We start from the raw sequence: 20,409 nt of genomic DNA, 5'->3' as shown, positions 1-20,409 counted from the left end.
TAACACATCTTAAGGTAGGTACCATGGCTTTGAATTTGGCTAGTTTGAATGTGAGGGGCTTGAGATCATCGGGAGTCTCCTTGCTGGTTAAACGTACCCTGTCCGCGACAGTCGACGTTGTTCACTGAGATGCGGAAGGCAGGCTGGTCGTGGCCGATGTTGCTGTAAAAGATTCTGTGTTTTGGGTGGTCGCGGTTCATGTGCCCAGCACTAGTGAGAGGGTCTCATTCTTCAGTCAGCTCGACGCATTTGTAGATTGTCGGAAGCGGGTAGTGTAAAAGGGAAATTGGAACACCATCTTAGACCCCAAGATAGATAAGGTAGGAGGTGAAGCTAGAGGGTCGGAGAGGTGCGAGTCCAGCCTGGCTAATCTGATGGCTAGATGCAGTCTGGTCGACAGGTTTCGGGTTGAGCATCCAGGGCGGGAGATGTGGACGTGGACCAATAGCGTTCCCTCCTATCCAAATACCTATTTGGACAGGATGTTAGTTAGGAGAGGCGAAGTAGACTCCTTATCCTGTCCCACATTGACTTGGCTAGGCCAGACAGACCATAAACTAGTTATGGCCCGGCTAAAGCTAGGAAATAGGCTTAAGTTAGCAGGGTACTGGAAGTTAAACACCTCCCTTCTGGAGATCAGTTAAGAGAACTAATTAAAAAGGCACTAGTGGGGGCGGTTACCGGGAGTAAGTGGTGGTTAGGTCTCAAAGCCAAGATCAGAAACTTCTCCGTCAAGTATGCCCAGCGCCTCGCACTAGATAAGGCCAAGACGAAGAAGCAGCTAGAGCAGAAACTAGCCCGGGCTACGGGGGAGGGTGATAAGGTTATTCAGGAACTAGCTAAGCAGGACCTTGTACGCAAGACTAGCAAACATTACAAAGACCAAGTAGTTAGAGCTAGGCTTAGAAAAATAGGCAACAAAGCAGTCAATTCTGATGCAGACGTGCACCGTGAAGTTTCTAGGTGTGGATCGAACAAATACATTGCGAAAGTCAAACATCTGGATGGACGCACCCTGGAATCGACTAAGGAGATCTGCAAGGGGTTTCGAGAACATTTCCAGGAGCGTTTTACGCAGCAGCCCGATCTTCCGGTCCTTGAGTTTAGCAACTATTTGGCCGACTCTCCCCACCTTGAGGCGGTTAGAAAGGCTAGTTGCGAGGGCCGGGTGACGGAGCGGGAGGTCTTTAGTGTGCTGAAGCAGGTCAGCTGTAACAGATCGCCGGGACTTGATGGTTTGCCATATGAACTGTATTTGAGGCTGTCGCCCATGTTTCTGCCTCTTCTGACAAACGTGTTCAACCATTGGTTTGCTCAGGGATCCATCCCAGGACAAGTCACCAAGGGAGTGATCACACTGTTGAAGATAGGTGATGGATATGGAGGGGAAGATTTAGACGACTACAGGCCCATAAGTATTTTAAAGATTTTGGCCAAGGTCCTGTCGAATCGGCTGCAGGTTGTTATCGGCAAATTGGTTGAACCGGAACAGAACTACGCTGTGATGGGGAGATTGATTCATAACAACGTGCATCTGATCCGTACGATCCTAGAGAGGGGAATAGATGATGACATGGAAGCTGCGCTGATCAATTTAGATCAGTCCAAAGCGTTCGATAGGGTCGACCATCGTTTCCTGGCATCTGTCTTAGAGGCTGCCGGTTTTAAACCGGACTTTTGCAAGTGAATCTCCGTGATGTATCAACAGCCCACGGCTGACGTGCAAGTCAACGGAAAGTGCTCAAAACCCTTTATTATCTCTCGGTCGGTTCGTCAGGGTTGTCCGCTGTCGCCCCTGCTTTACATCCTGGCCTTGGAGCCTCTGCTCCGCAAGCTGAGACGTGAGGGAGGCAAATTCGGCCCTGCACGGAATGGCTCTGAAGGTATCCATATTCGCCAATGATGTCACGGTCTTCGTGTCGAGCTTCAGAGACATTGAGATCATGTTGGAGGCACTCGCACAGTACGAAAGAATCACAGGCGCCAAGATAAACCACAGGAAGTCGGTTGGACAGCGGTTGAGCGCTTGGAGTGGCAACGCAAACCTCCCGGCGCCCTTCAGCTAGACGGATGGCCCGGTTTAGATCCTTGGCGTGTGATTCGGACCGGGTCTCCAGCTTGATAAGAATTGGTCGGAGGTACGGTCAAAGGTGGACGCTGCAGTCAACTTGTGGCTTCCTAGGAAACTTTCCTTAAAGGGTAGAGCTGAGGCGTGCGCCACATACGTCTTCCCTCTCATCCTTTACCGACTGGCCATACTTCCCCTGCCTGGACAACATCTAAAAGCTCTTGTCCAACTCTTGTGCTCGCTCCTTTGGGACAGAGGAAGATACTGGGTGAGCAGACAGGTCTGCATTCAACGACCGTGTAAGGGAGGTTTGGGAATGCCAGACTTGAAGTGTCATCGAGACGCCAAGAGGCTGGCCTTCCTGAGGAGCAACCGTGGCACCCCGCGATTACTGCCGCCTTTCCCGACCTCATTCTCGACCCCTCTATCAAGAGTCGTCGCAGGCCGTGGGGGATTCAGCCTTCCTGAAAGAGTGCCGAGCCGCGCTAAAACAACTACCAAGGTCCAGTGATCTTGTGACTGCTACCCGTAGGGAACTCCGTAGAGATCTAGTGAGGGGAGGCCGCCACCGACCCGCTGTGCGCATGTTTGGGTTGGCAGCAGAGTGGGATCTGCTCCGCGTGGAGTTGGGAACCAGGTTCAAGTCATCTGAATAATTCAGAGTTCTCTCTGACCTGGCGATTGGCCCAAAATGCACTTCCACTTAACAACATACAATGCAGTTCTGGTCTTTTGGAGTTGCCTGCGTATCCCCATCGTTGAATAACAGCCATAAAGACAACTGATCACGCTTTCTTCGATTGCCGCGAACTCCGCCAGTACTGGTCATATGTTAGCATGGTGACGGCTCGCATCGATCCCAAGCATCCTCGCCCGATTACTGTATCCAATGTTGTTGACAATGTGAGGCCACTGTGGGACAGGGAAAGACAAATGATCTACATTACAATCCTGGCCGTGGCGAGAATGGTGATTTGGACGTTGCGTCTGCAAAGTAGCCAGGGGTGTTGTCTTTTTCTGATCAGGATCTGATCACTTTCTTTAAACACCAACTACGGGTGAAGATCAGATGTGATAGAAGAAGGCTGTATCGCGTGGCATTTGACAGAAGATGGATACATGTAGCAAGTCTGTGTGTACGAAAAGGAATCAAATTTGAATACGTGTTCCCTGCCTAGGTGTGGAACGCGCAATTCCGTCAAGTGTAATTTTATCCTTAACCTCTTAGCTAGTTGAGTGAGTGCTCCACGACCCCCCCTCCCGATTAGGAAGTCTCCAAGATCCCCACCCCCACCTAATTGTAATTTTTTCTTTTCACCCCTCTCTCTAAATTTCACCCATCTTGGAGAGAAAGAAATCAATCACTAACCTCCCCATCCCCAACCCCAAAAAATTTTCTTTTCTCCATTTTGTTCCATCTAGAGAGAATCCCCACTTAGAGACTGGGCCGCAGGAGCTCAGGTTCCTTTACAAACCAAAGTGGAACGGGCAGTATCAACTAGACGGGATTGGGAGGGCCCTACTAATCACTACTGGGATTTTTTTGCCCCCCAGCCCTCAACACAAATGAATTATTGTATTATCTTTTTTGTTTTTACACGCTAATAAAAAAAGTTTTAAAAATTGGGTGCTAAGTAGGACGTCCCCAAGTACAAAAGGGTGAATGTGGTATTATGGTGAAAGAAGATTCTAACTAAGAGAAACTTTTGTTTAGTTCTAGAGTGACAAGGATGACCAACAACCCCCATTTTCCTAGCAATACACATGAAAAAATTTAAATGGCTTAAAATATTTCAATATTGGTATACATAGAAAGAGCTTGATAAGCTAAGAAAGAATCTTTTTAAATTTTTTAAATCCAATTAAAATTAAGGAAGTTATGACTATTTTTATGCCCTGCGTGTTTGGATATTTTCCCCTCTTTAAGACCATATGCGTTTTGTCACATTTTTTGCACTACTTTTTCAGTAAAAATGCTATATCTTTGTTAAAACACAAGACTTAGCAATGAAATTTAGCATATAAGTGTATTTTTGTGCAAGGAACCCGAATATGCTATTGAAAATCTCTAGAATGGTTTCTAAATAATCTGCAGTAAATGCACATAAATATGCTGTGATTGCTTAAAAATGCCATATATTCATTAAAAGGAAAGAAGTTAGAGAACTCAAAGTTTAGTTGTAATGCATTTTATGTGCCAAAAACTGAAATCGAAATCTAGGATTGATTAAAAATGAATATATTGCAATATTTCTTTGGTATTATTGTAGATTAATACCTTCTGCTAACCCTCCCCATCTGACCACCTCTCCAAAATATGTGATTCTACCTTTATAGACAATTGCATGTGAACAACTTGAAAGACTTTAAAAGATAAACAAAAATTATTTTAGAATTTAATGTAAAATGATTTCCCATTTTGAATCATTTGAGTGTTTTAGGGCAGTTATCCCCCCCCCCCTTTTCCTATGATAGATAAATCCTGGGTGTTTTTTTTGTTTGTTTCAGTTTGAATAAATATCATATAATAAATTTATGGCGTGTTCGTTCGCACCTGACCTCCATAGAATGGAAATATGTCACAAAGTTTAACAATGTTTTTTAATATAGATCCACAGAATATTGTGATAAGTGTTTTAGTGTGAACAGGTATGGTATAATAAATTATGGGGTTTATCTATTTTATTTTTACTTTCATCATATTTTGCTTTGGTTATGATACCCCCCAAATTCAACCCAAATTTACAACCCTTCCTTTTCATAACCTATCATACTTTCATAAATCAGAGTCCATTTTCTGTAGGCTGTTTTTGAACCCAGTCAACGACGGGTACTTTTTCTAGTATATAACTTGATATAAATCGAGATAAAAAGCAGCATTAAATTGACATAAGGACCCAAAACGGCCTGGAAAAGAATTTAGTATGGATTGTTGTGATAGTAGATTTAAGTTTTTGACTAGGTGCTGATTTGATTAATATATTACATTGTTTATATTTGCATATTAAATTTGGAGTATTTTGCACTTCGCATACTGGATTTCTGTGATGTTGGAACCATCGGAACATGCCAAGCGCTGATCAAATTTTTAAATTCTAGGAAACAAACAATAACATTTATTGGATACTAATTACAATGAAAAAAAATAATAAAATACAACCTACAGTAAGTTTCATGATTTTTTTTTCTATTCTTAAATAGAAACATTTTTTGTGTATTTTTTAAAGAGAATTTTAAGGAAAAAATATTACTTTTTTTGCTGAGTTTTTAATCTTAATGTTAGGAAAACTTGAATTTCATTTTGTTTTTGCTTTTTTTCAAGAAAAGTTGTAAGTATTTTTAAGAAAACTATTAAGATTTTTTTTAGAGTTAGGATTGGACTGATAAAGTTTGTGCATGATTAAAAACTAAATTTTTTTCTCCACTTTATTAAAAGTCATCTGCTTCAATTTTTAATAGACGTTTTGCAACTGTGTTTTCATTGGCTGATCAACTTAATCAGCGATTGACATATTCAGCAGCTACCGGTTGAGCCCAAGCCAACATTTACAGAAATCCGATGTGCCAAGGTGTCAAATTTGTTTTTAAACAAGCATAATGGGAACATAACAGACCATCAATAGATTAACAAGAAAGGAAAGAAAATACATATAAAAAGATCATGATGGTGATCATGCAATTACATTCTGTTCAATATTTATACAAAAAGAAAAAAAATGTTCAGTTACCTGCCCCATGATTTATCCTTAACATCAAACCGGAGCAAGTCATTCAACATGGTTTTCCTAAAAAATGAAATTATCAAAAGAGAAATCATGTTATTTCAAATAACTGAATGCCATAAACATAATTTTTATATATCTAACACATACTGTGGAATTCTTAAAGTCAAATCATCATCATCAGACCCAAATAGCATTTAAGCTAAATAAACAAATTTTGTTTCTGATTAACGGATTTTCATTTATTATCGTTATACATAATATAATGGCAGCTACATTTCATTTTAAAAATTACTTAGTCCTGCCTAATATGAAACATTTTTAAACAATCATGTAAACATACATATAAATATATAACAAAACATATAAAAAATAACAAAAAAATTAACAAAAATAACAACAACAATATTAGAGAAAAAACATCGGTTTTACAGTTGGAAAAAAAACATGAGGATAGGATGGAAAATTATGAAGCTATAAGAGAGAAGAGCAAAGAAAATATGATCAGACATTTATTTCACACCTACATTGGCAAGTTTTTGACCTTTAAGTATTATTTGTTTTTTAGCTCCTTACATCAAGTGGCTTCATGCCTTGTCTGGAGAATCACTCCATAAAAAATAAATAAATAAAAATAAAAATCAGTAAAGAGGATAACTCGATTTTAAATTGAAGAATATAATAGTTGTCTATCTTAAGTTTTAAAATGTGCAAATAAATAAAAATTAAAAACTAAAATGACTTCACTGTATCCCGGGCAATGTTGGTTAGATCGAGCTAGTAACTACTAAAATAAATGAGATTGGTTTGGTTTGGTTTATGGCACCTCAACCCTTTTGGTATTATTTAATGCAAAGTACAAAACCTATTGGAAACAATTCACCATACAAAAATATTGAACAGAAGTTAATATTTTAGTCATAGATATGGGAAAATTGTAGGTTCAAACTTCCCCAACAGTATTAATGCATAATAGAATGCAATAAGTCTAATAAGATTGGTTAATTCCATAGTCTGCAATAGTATCCATTAGATTAATCAACCACTGCCAAATACAGAACTGTATATATTAACCATATGTACAGTAATGTTAGCACTAAAAACAAGTTCTCGTTTCTTCTTCATTCAAAAACATTACCTTAAACTAGACTTTTTAGTCCATTAAAAATGGGAAAAAGTTATAGCCCATTGACTTAATGTCAGCATTTTATGTCAAATTGATGGTTGAATATGGTGAAATTTGTGCTCATTTTTGCATTAAATACTAATCCCTATTAATCTTTGACTGTGCATCAAACAGATACCATAATATTTAGTTTGCTGCACATTATCATAAAGGTTCATAAAAAATTTCAGCCAGATCAGTCCAGTAGTTTCCAATGAAATGTGGAATGGACAGACAGATTAAGACAAATATAATATAGACATAAATTGCTTTGAATATTTTATTAAAGTTTTTTAGTAGCTGTTGATAATTTTACAAATTACAGGTATCCCATCATATGCAAGAGACAACATGCAATACACGTGTCTAACCTGTACCCTTGTATGGCTGGAAGATGTGGTTAGCAAGGAAATTTTAAAACAAACAATCCTCATTATAAAACACAGGATGATGAAAATTTCCGGTCTTGTTGTAAAGGCTTCCATGAGAAATTTCATTTCACAATGACATCTCAATAAGTACGGGCACATCACCTGTCATTAGTCATTCAAAATGCTTCAAGGTGTGTCCCACTAAAATGTTAATGACCTGAAGTTAGGCGTCAGAGTATTTAAGACATTAAAGTGATTTGACAAGAGAATGGTTTATTTATCACTTGCCTAAGTTGAATAATGCTGAAATATAAGGCATACAGAAGAGACTCCAGTAGTTTCTTCCCCAGAACCGCTAGACTTTGGAATTCCCTTCCAGGTCCCTGCTTCCCCAACTATATTGACATGCAGAAGTTCAAGTGTAACGCGAACCGACATCTTGCTGCCCAACTCCCTACACAGTACCCCTGATGCTTATGTACTACAACAAAGTGGCAATGTGCCTTGTTTGGGGTGAAAATACAATAATAAAAAAAAAGGCACACAAGACAGAAATAAAGACTAATATGTGCATTAAATTCAACAATAATATAGAAAGTCTTTGCAAAACTAATTGCATTTGCGGCTTTAAGATATCCAACTATAAAAAAAGAAATAAGCAGGGAAAGTAGTTTGCTTGAAGCATTGCTGGTAAATAAATCTGGAGGAGTATAAGAAGGCTATACCAATGCAGAGAACCAGGTGTTAAAATGATGTGACACATGGACAAAAAAATGGATAAATGAAAGAGGGTTTTGTAGAGTCTGTAATTTAAATCTCCATCTAACCATTCATTTTCCAGATCAATCACAAATACAAATCAGTAAAATTGACTTACTGTTTGAGATAACTAGAATGGTAGAAGTCTGTGATAATTTAAGAATATAATCTCTTTTTCAAAAAGAAAGAGACAAAAAATGTCTTTAAAAAAGAAAAAAAATAGAAAATATCATAAAAACGGAACTGGAAATGGGTAGGTAGTTGAGCTGTTAAGCAGAAATAGGACTTATTTTAAATTAGTTCAGGATTCTAATTATTGTATAATTTGTGTATAGCAATGTATAATTTTGCTTTATCTATTATCATCACCATTGTCATATTCACTCTTATTTTAGTTTTATTTATTTTTTCTTTTATTTGTTAATTTATTATCTGGTTTAATTTTAGTGAATTCAAAATCACTGTTTCTATAAAAAATTCTTTAACATTTGAGAAAATAGACAGCCCTCAGAATTTTCAGGTTTAAAAAGTCACATTCAATTAAGTTTCCTTGCTTGCTGACTGGATGTGATCCTATTCAAAAAAGAAGAAGAAAACCTTTGCATTCAGCCTGCCAAATTAAGTGTCTGTTGAATTGTCTTGGCCAATCAAAGAGGGTTTTTTTAGAATAAGAAGGGTGAACAAGGAAATTATTTTATGGGAGAAAGAGAGGTAAACCATTTTTTATATATGATATGAAAAGGACAAGTTGACATTGACCTGATCCTCGTTGCAACTCAAGTTAAATAACAACAGATAGAAGAAATTGTCATGCATGAAACGGTTTACGTCAGCATAAACAATGCAAATGAAAAATGAAAATAAAGACAAAAAAATGTTATTCTAACCAAGTCAATTTTACTGTATGTGTTTGTTTGAAAAAACATAATTGTTAAATCACACTAGAGATGGTGTCATTTCTTTCAGAGACTAACAAAATTTGGATGCTGAATCTACATTTGAGGTATCCAGAAACATACAGTAGCAGATATAGGGAAATATATTAGTATCATATAATTCTGGGGGCTTCATTTGATCCATAATTTGGAAAAAATTGTCTCAATTAACTTGAATGAAAATTACACTGGAAATTATAAAAATCATGGCCTAATTTAAAGAGTCAAATGAGTCAACAAAATTATACATCAAATCTAAAAAATAAAAGAACAATATGACACTTCAGGGCTTTATGTTGCAAGTGAAACAGTTGCATTTGTAAATGATTTTACAAAGTGATGATTAGAAATAATAAAACGTTTATCTTTTGGCGATTGTGTTTTTTACCACAGACAATCTTCCAAAGCTCATTACCAAGTGAGAAATGGCTTTTCAATCTTTATTTAGTTTTTAATAAAACGAGCAAAGTCAAATTATTTAAACAATAAAAGGTTTAATAGAACAATATAATCATTTTTTTAACAAAGACTGTTTAATAAACATCTGAAGAAATTTGAATGTGTATACTTTCAAGTCTCAACAAATAATTTGGTGTATATTTAGAATTGTACTTATTTAAAAAAAAAAAATACAAAAAACTCTTTATGATATATGCACTTGTCACGGAACAAAGATGTCATATTCCAAAAGTCACATGTAACTTTTCTATTTGGCTAGTAAACGAAAATATTTAGTTGTCAATGGTCAACTAAAGATAACTTCATGTGTAGAGCCATGCACTTAAAAGAAAATAATATTTAACTTACCCATTGTCTCCACCAAACACATATATTGCTTCATCAAATGCAACCACAGTATGCTTACTTCGTCTAAAAGAAAATTGGAAAGGAAAAATATAGTCAAAAATGACTGGAATTTTGAGATGAAATATTCTTTTAAAAACTTTCTTTTCGAATTCTTGGATTTTTCTAGAATTAAAATAATCAATGCAAAGAAAATATTAAACTCAAAATATTTCATTGAAATAAAAAAGTATAAACACTAAAACAAATAAAATTACATTTCTGAATTTTTGAGATAAGAATTAATTATTTGTATCATTTGGATTCTTCAAACTACTGTTCTCATCTTGAATGTTATTTCCATAATGTTTCGGTCAATAAAACTTCCGACAGTCTTCAGATGTCAAACTTGGGAATCTGCACAGAATTTTGAACAGAATTCTTTATTTAATCCACAGAGGGAGCATGTTCTCATTCTGACTGGCTAGAATTCTTAACTAATTTGCAACTGCATTTTTGAATATCACCTGCACAGAGGATTGAACGTTCAAACTCCAGAAGAGTGCAACTTTACTACTGAATTTTACCAAGTACTACGAGTTAAAGAAGATAAACCTGAAGAAGGTCGGAGGTTAAATCGACTGAAATGTGAAAATAACATTCACGATAAGAACAATAGTCTGAAGAATCCAAATAATATGCATAATTTTTATGTTTTCAATTAATTTTCAATCTAAGTAATTTAACAGATCAATTCAAGGAGAGTCAAACATAGTGTGATTGTTATGTAATTGTACTCTGCATGAACATCTATTAAAAGTCATTAATAGTAAGACTACAGTAAAGAAACTTCAAATTTGGATATAATGAGGTGCCAAGATTTGTGGATTAGAGAAGTCATACATTAGTCTTTAAAGCTGGGTTGTTGAATCAGTTAAAAATTTGAGCTACTGGCTCAGCAACATTGGTTTTAAGAGTATTTATTTTCTTCTCAGTCAATTCTTAAAACTGTTGACCTTGTTTAATCTCCAGCCAAATATACTAAGACCTCAAAACCATTTTTCATTAAGAAAGAAACATTTTTAATTACTTTCAAAAGGCAGAACTGCTCCCTATCTTGGGTTTAATATATTGGGGAGCAAAAAAAAAAAAAAACTATTGCTAGTGTATAAACAAAGTGAGCTTAGGTCGTTACAATACGGCTTAATCATTGCAATTTTGCATACGCCTCTTAGCAGCAGCCGAATAGTGTAATGGTTAGAAGCGTTGATTGTCACATAGGCGGTTGAGTTTCATTCATGGTTTGAGCTGAAGAGCTGTGATACAGCAAAGCACTGTCTGTGAATGACATATATATATATATATATATATATATATATATATATATATATATATATTACATATTACAAACATACATATGTTTGAAGACCAGAGACATTGAATAATATTTGGAGAGGCAGTGTCTTGCTTTGCAATCATTAGGTCGTGTGGTTTCTACACAGCAATACTACATTTTATCTTAATGATATATATATATATATATATATATATATATATATATATATATATATATATATGATTATTATTATTATTATTATTATTATTATTATTATCATTATCTGTTCATATATACTAAAAGTGAGTAAATCAACATTTATTCCCTAAGACTTTTTTCCCACATATTTTAATCACAAATAATACATTCCAACATATTCCGTAATTTTGAGTGAGTAATGCTTGAAATTTCTTATAATCAGTTTTAATTTGTGATTAATCAAACAAGTCATTTATCTCTCTCTATGCTTCTCTCACCCTCTCTCTGCGCTATCTATATGCTCCTTTCACCCTCTCTCTTTGCTATATATGCTCCTCTCACCCTCTCTTCACTACTTTCAGAATTTATTTTAAATAATAAATAAACAATGGCTTAATGCTCTCGAAGGGTCACTTCTGATTAATGTGTGCAGTTTTTAAAATATTGTGAGCTAACTTTTCTGCTTTTTTTTTGTAATAATTGACTATTTTGATACCTTCCGAATTTATTTGGAATGGCTTCATTTCATATAAAATAGAAGAACTCAGCAAAAAAAAAAAAAGAAAAGTTTGTCAAATTTATTTTTTAACAGATTTAAGATTTCGAGATATGTGATATTTAGCAGGCTATTCAATTCAGCAGACGATCTCTTTTTGGTGCCTTCTCATTGGCTGTTTTGGATCATGTGATGTAAACAAAGAACATTGATATTTTCCTGATTAGTAAAATTAACGATTATGGTCAGATTGGAAAATATCTCTGAATGAATTAGTTAAGCTTTTTCCAGTCTCTATGGAAGCATTTTCTACTTTTGAAAAATGTTTCTTTGTTAAAATCTTTCTCTCCTTTTAAGTAAACTTGATATATCAAGAAGAAATAGAAATGTATAATATATTGATGAGTCAAGACGATTGATCTCAAAATTGGTTTATTTGATCTTTTGATATCTTTTCATAAAAAACTTTGTACCGGGAAATCAACTTCGATAAAAAAAATGAAATATTTTGACAGAGAGTCAAAATATCAAGAAGAATTGCAATAGTTGTTTTAAAATATTTTTAAAGAGGTCCAAAATATTAAAAATATTTTTGAAGTGGTCCAAAATATTAAAAATATTTTTGAAGTGGTCCAAAATATTAAAAATATTTTCAACAAGCCTTAAATGGCGTTCTTATAGGCAACATTTAACTTTCAGATAAAGATCTGAAAGTTAGTATTCTGTGTGACTAAATTATTTAAAGAATATTAATTATTTATCATAAAGATGAATAATAAGAGATAAAAAATTTGCCCCATCGACTAATTCACAAAAAAATATTTAAATTATAATGATAATGTTGTTCATCAAATTCCGTCTGAAATGATTTGTGGCGATTTTAAGTGGTACCTCTTTTTTTATCATAAATTGAACTCATTAATAAGAAAAAGTAAATATAAAATGATGAGGTACACGCAGGCTTGAACAGGGGATCATTCAATCTGTAGTCGAATGCTCTACCACTAAGCTATATCTCCAGATGACAATAAATCTCTTTTTTTTAAGAAGAAATGATTTGCTGAGATTTTATTATTTCCCTTGGCGAGTATAACGTAAAATATTCCCCTGTAAAAATTCTTCTTTTTTATTTATAAAAGAGAAAGACTTTTTTAAACTGAATTTTTTTTTTTTCGATACTTATCGGATGAATTTCTGTACAAAACATATCTAAGAACACTGCCAGACATAAATTACCTTTGTGTGAAATTTGCAAACGATTGGCTCAGCCATTTCAGAACCTATGAAGAAGGAATGAACTCACTCACACACACACAAATGTTACTTTTATATAATAGTAGAAATAGAGATATGCTTATCTCACCCTCTCTCTTAGCTATCTATATGCTTCTCTCACCCTCTCTCATTTTGTGATGATTCAATAATTATCTAATAGTTTTTAATGTCTCTGTGAGCATTTAAAGAAAGAGAGATTCTTTTTTTCATCTAATTTATGTAGTGTGTAGGAATACATATGTAAAAATGTATAAAACTTAGCAAAATAATAGAGCTTCTTTTACTTCTATAAAGGTAAAAGTATAGAGACTTATTATGCTCAAGTCCGCAAGGAGAATTTCTTAACAGATATAGCACAATTAATAGATTTTTAAATTAAATTAAAGTCGAACAAATAGTTGGAATAGTTATGATCCAACGGGTCACATGTATGTCTAATATCTTAAAACATTTTTTTAAACATTTATTTAAAACAGATATAACACAGTTCATAAATTTTGAAATGAAAACAAAGTGGAACAAATAGTGGTCATAGTAAATCTAATGTATGTGTGTATATATATATATATATATATATATATATATATATATGCACACAGGAAGTAAATATACAAAACCAAATATGCATTTACACTACACTCATGTTATTTTATTATTAGTATGATTCATCTTACACGCGTTTCGTTGAATGGTGGAAACACGTGTAAGATGAATTATACTAATAATAAAATAACATGAGTATGATGTAAACGCATCTTTGGTTTGGTATGTTTACTTTTGATATATATGCTCTGGAAGTGTAAATTCATTTTGATTGAGCTTCATGTGCCAATTTGGGAAAATTTTTATTGAAAAGATACATTAAAAGTATATATATATATATATATATATATATATATATATATATATATAGGCAAAATGTTCTATTTCAGGTTTAACATTCCATTCCTAGTCATGACAATGGTGAGAAAGTGCCTTTAAGACATTATTGCTTTTAAAAACTTTTTTTTTATTCTAGTAGTAAGACTTTAGGTATTTGAAAATGTTTCTTTGCATAAGTTGATTGCCCGAAACCATAATATCATATCATTTGTAAACTTTTGAAAATTTTAATTTGGAAAAAAACTGATCACATCTGAATGGCCTTATGTATTGGACAAAATGCCATTTTAAAATGCATTTTTTTTTTTTTTTTTTTACTTAAAAATCAAAGTAGTTAAAGCCTGCCAAGTGAGAATGGAAAAAAATGGTGGTCTCATTAGAGCCATAGTCAAGCATAAATAATCGCTAAAAAAATCGAAAATGAAACAAAATACTCATAATCACAAAACGTTCAACATTCAAAACTTTACGATTAACAAACAATTAAAAAATGATATGTAATCAATTTACCTGTGTTTAAAAGTGTTAATAGGAATTAAGATTTTAATATTAAATGTATTCTTTTATTTTCAATCAAAGTTAAAATAGTTTTGGATGACTGTACAATATAGTTAACAAGAAAAGATGAGTGAAAAAAATCGCCTAGAAAACAAATAACTGTTACCAAACGCAAGAAAATTTACTTTTTTTATCCATATAATTTTTAAGTGTGTTTACTGATTATAAAATTTATTTGTTAGTGTCACTTTTATTTAGCCAAGCCAGTATGCTTTTAACGATGAATGGTAATTTTGCTTTGACTTCATCCCAAATCTTAGACTTAAAATATAGTTTAAAGAGAGGGACTTAGAGAAGCGTAAACCTAAGTTTGAGGGCGAATGGCAATCGGATTAGGCTGAGTTTATCACTTTTATCATCATTATCTTTTAATGTAAGCCTGAAATTCGCAACCAAATCCTGGCAAAATTGTCCATCTTAAAAAGAATGTTGGTTTGATTAAGTAAAACAAAAAACGATGACAAATGCATAGACACAATCAATAAACATGAAAATTTAAGTAGAAAAATAAATTTTCTTACGTTTGGTAACAGTTATTTGCGGTCTATTTTTTTTTTTTTTTTTTAATTAAAAATTAAATGTAGAATTTACTTTTTGTTTAGAAAATCCCATAGTAAATTTATTTTAATGATGCGTGTAAAACATGAACACGTTTGTTTGTTTTGAAATTACTTAATTGACAGTTTTATGTTTTATATACTTGGCCTAACTGTATTCATTAAAAAATAAATAAATAGTTGAAAGTTGTTTTAAATTTATAATTTTATAAACCAGAAAAAAACATATAAAGTGAGAGATATATATTAAAATAAAAGACTTTAGTTTCTGTTTCGTTTTCTTTATAAGAACAAAGATAAACAATTATACTAAGAAAATAAATAATAATTTAGAGCAGATGAGGTGAAAAAGAAAGATTAAAAATTAACACTCATTTGGCAAAAATGAGAAAATCCTTGTAAATAGTGACAACAGTGACAAACTTGGCATTCCATTCATAAAAATGAGTTTCTGTTTACAATAAACAACGTATTTTACGAAGATAAGGAAAATCAAGTTACAGCTACTACTACTACTGGAACCCGGGATGGCTATTTAAACATAAATCCTAATAAAATAATACATTTAAGAGTATTTAGTAATACCTTATATATCAAATAAGAATACAATTTATATACCAAATACGAATGCAACTATTAAATAAACAATTATTCATAACGACAAAAATACATTCATAAAAAGCAATGTGTAGTAGTAAACACAAAATGGAAGGGGAAAAAAGCGAGTTTATGGAAATCACTACGATGCGATTTTCAGTTTCACAAAACATTATAAACTTTTATATTTAATTCTATTGTTTTCTTTTCCTAATTTAGACAACAATATTTTTTTTTAAAGGAACAAGTCGAACCTTGCACCAACAAATTCTGCGCATTCTGGCATTTGTTTCCAACAGTGCACCGACTCGAACGGACCAAAATCGAGTGTTAACCACTCAGCACTTTCCGGCCAGTTGTGATCGAATTCCTTGCCTGGCGGTCGGGCGATCGCCATGTTGTCGAAACTATTGACGACACTAGTCCCCAGAAGTGTCCAAATATCAAAGTCTCATTTTTCACCGCTTTGACAGCAAAGCTAATTTAAACAACAACTGATTCATCTACTTGACTATCTACTCCATGTTACAATCGGTAGCCGTCTGCAGATGTTTCCCGGCTTGTCATTGGCTAATACTCAATCCCATATTTCCATTCATGCTTTATTCGGTAGTCTTCGGTATTTTCCGTTGAACCGCTTGAAAAACTTATAGTTTAATGAGCAAATATAAGCGCAAAAAATATTTAATTCTTTAAAAGTACTTACGATACCTTAATTAATATTTAAATGCCAAACTTGTATTTTTTTTATTAGTAGTAAATTCAAGTTTTTACGTTGAACTTTTATAAAAAAAAGTAAAATCATTTTCTTTGATATATTTTTAATATTTTCTACAATGCAAATTTCTTTTATACATTTGTCGATATAATTTATTAATTAAAGGACGAAATTACACCCCCCCCCCAAAAAAAAAATTATCTCTATACATTTCGCAGAAATTATTGAGAATTAAAGTCTTTGTCATTAAACTCATGTATTTGAAAATAGATTCTCGTTTGTGACGTAGTTTTTGTTGCAGACATACGTTACATTTGTTGGTGCTTATTAAGATAGAGTCAACAGATCTTTATTATTATTATTATTATTATTATTATTATTATTATTATTAAGCAAAAACAATATTATGTATTTAATTGTCATGTCGAAAATATTAATATATCTAACAATTACGAAAATTCATCGCGTAGAAAGTTATTTTAAGTAGGAATGAATGGCCGATCTCTAAAATACATAAACTTTTTGAGCCCTCTCTTTCTTTAAAAATTCACCAAAATTCAGGAACTCAACCAATTTTAATTAAATATTTATATTTATTAATTAACAATCACAGAATATAATGAACCCATTATATATATCTTTTTTTGATTTTAGTGAAATGTATTATTTTATGTAAACAAAATCACCTTTTAAGTATTAAAAAAGAAAAGGCGTTTACTTTTTTTTTTATAAAAATAAAGCATTGCAAATCTTAAGAATTTTTTAAAATTAATATTTTAGGAACATTACAAAAAAAAAACTTAAAGTCTGCGTTAATGAAATCAATATAAATTGAAGAAAAAATAATTTCTCGAACTATCGATATCATCCTTGGATTAAGTGGTGCTCAGTAAAAATGGCACCGGTAAAAATGGCAAAAGTGAATAAATAGGTAAAAATGATAGTTTGACAACGAAAACGCTAAACAGGACCATTCGAAAAGTGCCGACTAAGCTCCCATTCTTCTAGTTTAAAATATGGATAAGCCCCGTTAGCTTTAGTTTGGAAAATGTCAGTGTTGCCAGGTTCAATTTCTGTAGAAGCACCGAAAAAATTATTATGTTATATTTAAGAATTATTTTATAATAAATATTTATATATAATAATCTGAAAAAAAAAGTCTAAATAAAATCTTACCGCTGCCATATTTACCTAAATTCAATTTATTTTTTTAAGTCTTGAAAATAAAAACTTATAAATTCAATGATTTAATCGCTGGCGGCCACTCCTTTTAATTTTCTTTCATCAAAACGCTTTTTACTTTTTAAAAAACATGTTATTATACAGAAAATTGGCCAAATTGATTTACAAATTTATACTTACAAATAATGAAATAAAACTTTTTTATATATAATATGAATGTTGGGTTTGTTTGACAATAGACTTTAAAACGTTTATTCCGTTTGGAAAACAAGTAGTGTCGAACGTTACATGAGAATTAGAAAAAAATCACCGAGTCTTTCGAGTCTTGATAATGACTTTAAAATAAAAATAAAGCAAATTACTGGTAGAAATCCACACAATAAAAGTTACTGACAGTGCTTGTGCTGTTTCTTATTTTATTTTTCTAAGACACGCACACGCACACACACACACACACACACACACACACACACATTAAAATTTATAAATCCATTTGCACGGAAATTACAGCATTCACCCACACCAAACCTCTTGGGTCAAAAAGCAGGATGCTTAACAAATGGCCGACATAGCTGAAAGCACTTTTTCTTTCTTTTCTTTTCTTGTCAAAAATATGAATTTTTGACCAATAAGACCTCGATTTTAAAAAACTTCTTTTGCAAGCCTCTGAGAGCCGCTAAAGAAATATAAAAGGCATGAAGAACTTCTCTTGTCAGAGAGAGAGATAACCGACACCAACCGCCAAGTGAAATTCAATAGTTGAAATGACAGTTTTTTTCGCACGTCAAAGAACATTGCTTGACTCTCTCTTTCTCTCATTTTGCCACAACTCATAGTCGGACCTTTTCTCTCAAGTCTTCAAACCTTCCTTCTTTCATACAGACTGCCATCTCAGCGCACTCTAAAAAGTAATTTTTCTTTTAACGAAAATAAACAAAAGTTTATTCTACATTATTTGATGGGGCATTTTTTTTTTAATTTATTTATTTCAGGGGATTTATGCAAGTCCCCAGCAACCACAACTATTCAAACATTTAATCGACAGTGTTCAATGCATAATGCGTCAGTGTTGGTTGATGTTTGCATCCAACCTTCTCAAAGGCAGTGACTAGGTGGTAGTCATCATTGGCCTTCCAGTCAAGAAGTATAGATTGAGGTATTCCACTGTAATGACCACATCTTCTGGACAGGCAAAAATATCCTGAGACTCAAATTCTTTTGTAGGATGTGAAGCTTATCAAAAGAATACTGGAAAATGCATTTGGTTTACGATTGCCTGAAAGTGACTTGCACTGCCATTATAATCCTTTAGTCATTCAGAGCTGGTTATTAGGATCTCCTCTCTTGGTGGATTACTTTCTGTCATGGGACTCAACTATTTGGTTGGGTGATTTAGGCACAATGTGTTGTTGATTGCATGGAATTATTGTCCCTTCATCTTTGATCATATGTGCATGATGCGGATACTGTTCAAACAACGCCTTGAAAGGTGTATCATTTTGGAGTGGTAGTGGCTTTTGATTTCTATGTTATGAGTCATTGCTGGGCCTTTTGATTCTCTTCCTTCTGTTTGAAGCACTCAAGGACCATTTAGGATTTAGTAGACTTTGGAGAATTTGGACGTTTATCCTCAGATATTGGTTCATTTACAGTTCACTGATGTTGGACAGACAGTCCATTGGTGTTGCTCTGTATACAAGCAAAGATATGCGTCTTTTGCTTTCTTTAACAATGCTTTCATTGTTTTTACATAAACCTCTGCTGCTCCATTGCTTTGAGAGTAGCCATGACTGTTTGAGACATGCTGAAATCCCTTGTCATTTGTGAATTTGGCAAAGTCTTTTAAGGTGTATTCGCTTCCTGAGTCCATTATTAGAATAACCGGTATTCTATGTTTGGCAAAAACAGCTTTCAGGCTCCTTTTTATCAGGAGGTCATTGATGGAAGCATAGAAACCTCTGCATATCGAGAGAAGTAGTCAACAACTATAACAGAAACAGATCAGCAGCTAGACTGTGCCATGGTCTCATAGGAAGCTCAGTTCTCATGAAGGGTTTGGCCATTTGGTACATTCAGCACATTTTGGACAGTTTTCTGTGGCTCTTTTGATTTGGTTAGGTGATTCTGGTCACCATGTGGATTGGCGAACTCCTTGTCTAGAAATGTAAAGAAATTATAATCCGCATGTCATACATCAGTAACCCATTCTCACATGTGATGCTGCTGTGATAAGCATAATATGGTTTCACTGATGCTAGAACATGGTCATTTGATGGCCAACCATTTCTTACATATTGTGATATACAATCTGTTGATAGTTGTTGGTTTTATGAGTTTTGGTAGCTTCCTCCAACTCCTTGAAACGTTTTTCTATGACAAGTAAGGATTCCATTATGGTGTAGACAAATAATGTTGCTCCCTCCTCTAGGTCCTGCTTGGTGGAACCATTGTTGAGTACTACTCTTGACAGAGCATTAACTGCTTATAGTTCCCTACCAGGGACATAATAAATAGTGTATCCATACCTCATTAAACATACCCCAAATCCCTGTATCCTTGCCGGTATACTCTTCCAAACGAATGTGTTTTTCTGGCTTAACAAGTCCCTTAGTGGTTTAGTCATGTCTGCCAGGTTTGGAATTCATCATCCCTAGAAATTGGTGGGTTTTAGCCATGTTTGTTGGTGTTGGGAACTTGAAAACACCAGTGAGGCTTTTTGGACCTGGTTGCATCCTGTCAATATATGCTCGAGAAATTTCAGTGAAGATTTAGTTATATCGCAATTTTCCAAATTGAGCATAATACCA

General features: G+C 33.6%; 1 protein-coding gene and 1 long non-coding RNA gene across 3 annotated transcripts in view; one reads left to right on the top strand and one right to left on the bottom strand.

Annotated features, from left to right (window-relative positions):
- LOC145272140 (leucine-zipper-like transcriptional regulator 1) overlaps positions 1-16,259 on the bottom strand; it is a 248,764-nt gene extending 232,505 nt beyond the window's left edge. Inside the window, exons 1-3 of one of the 2 annotated variants that reach the window (XM_080127025.1) lie at positions 15,957-16,259; positions 9,828-9,890; positions 5,797-5,853 (exon numbers count right to left, since the gene is read on the bottom strand). In XM_080127025.1, the coding sequence (XP_079983151.1) occupies positions 5,797-5,853; positions 9,828-9,890; positions 15,957-16,099 (263 nt within the window). In that variant the 5' untranslated portion in view covers positions 16,100-16,259. The remainder of the gene's footprint in view (positions 1-5,796; positions 5,854-9,827; positions 9,891-15,956) is intronic. The other variant, XM_080127029.1, reaches the window with a different exon arrangement.
- The window catches only part of LOC145272398 (uncharacterized), a 237,902-nt gene that overhangs the window by 22,907 nt on the left and 194,586 nt on the right, over positions 1-20,409 (top strand). The gene's annotated exons all lie outside the window — the stretch shown is intronic.

The sequence above is a fragment of the Euprymna scolopes genome, chromosome 1 (genome assembly GCF_053919585.1).
Source record: "Euprymna scolopes isolate OS-2025 chromosome 1, ASM5391958v1, whole genome shotgun sequence".
Classification (NCBI taxonomy): Eukaryota; Metazoa; Mollusca; class Cephalopoda; order Sepiida; family Sepiolidae; genus Euprymna; species Euprymna scolopes.
This window is presented reverse-complemented; position numbering and strand designations above follow the sequence as displayed.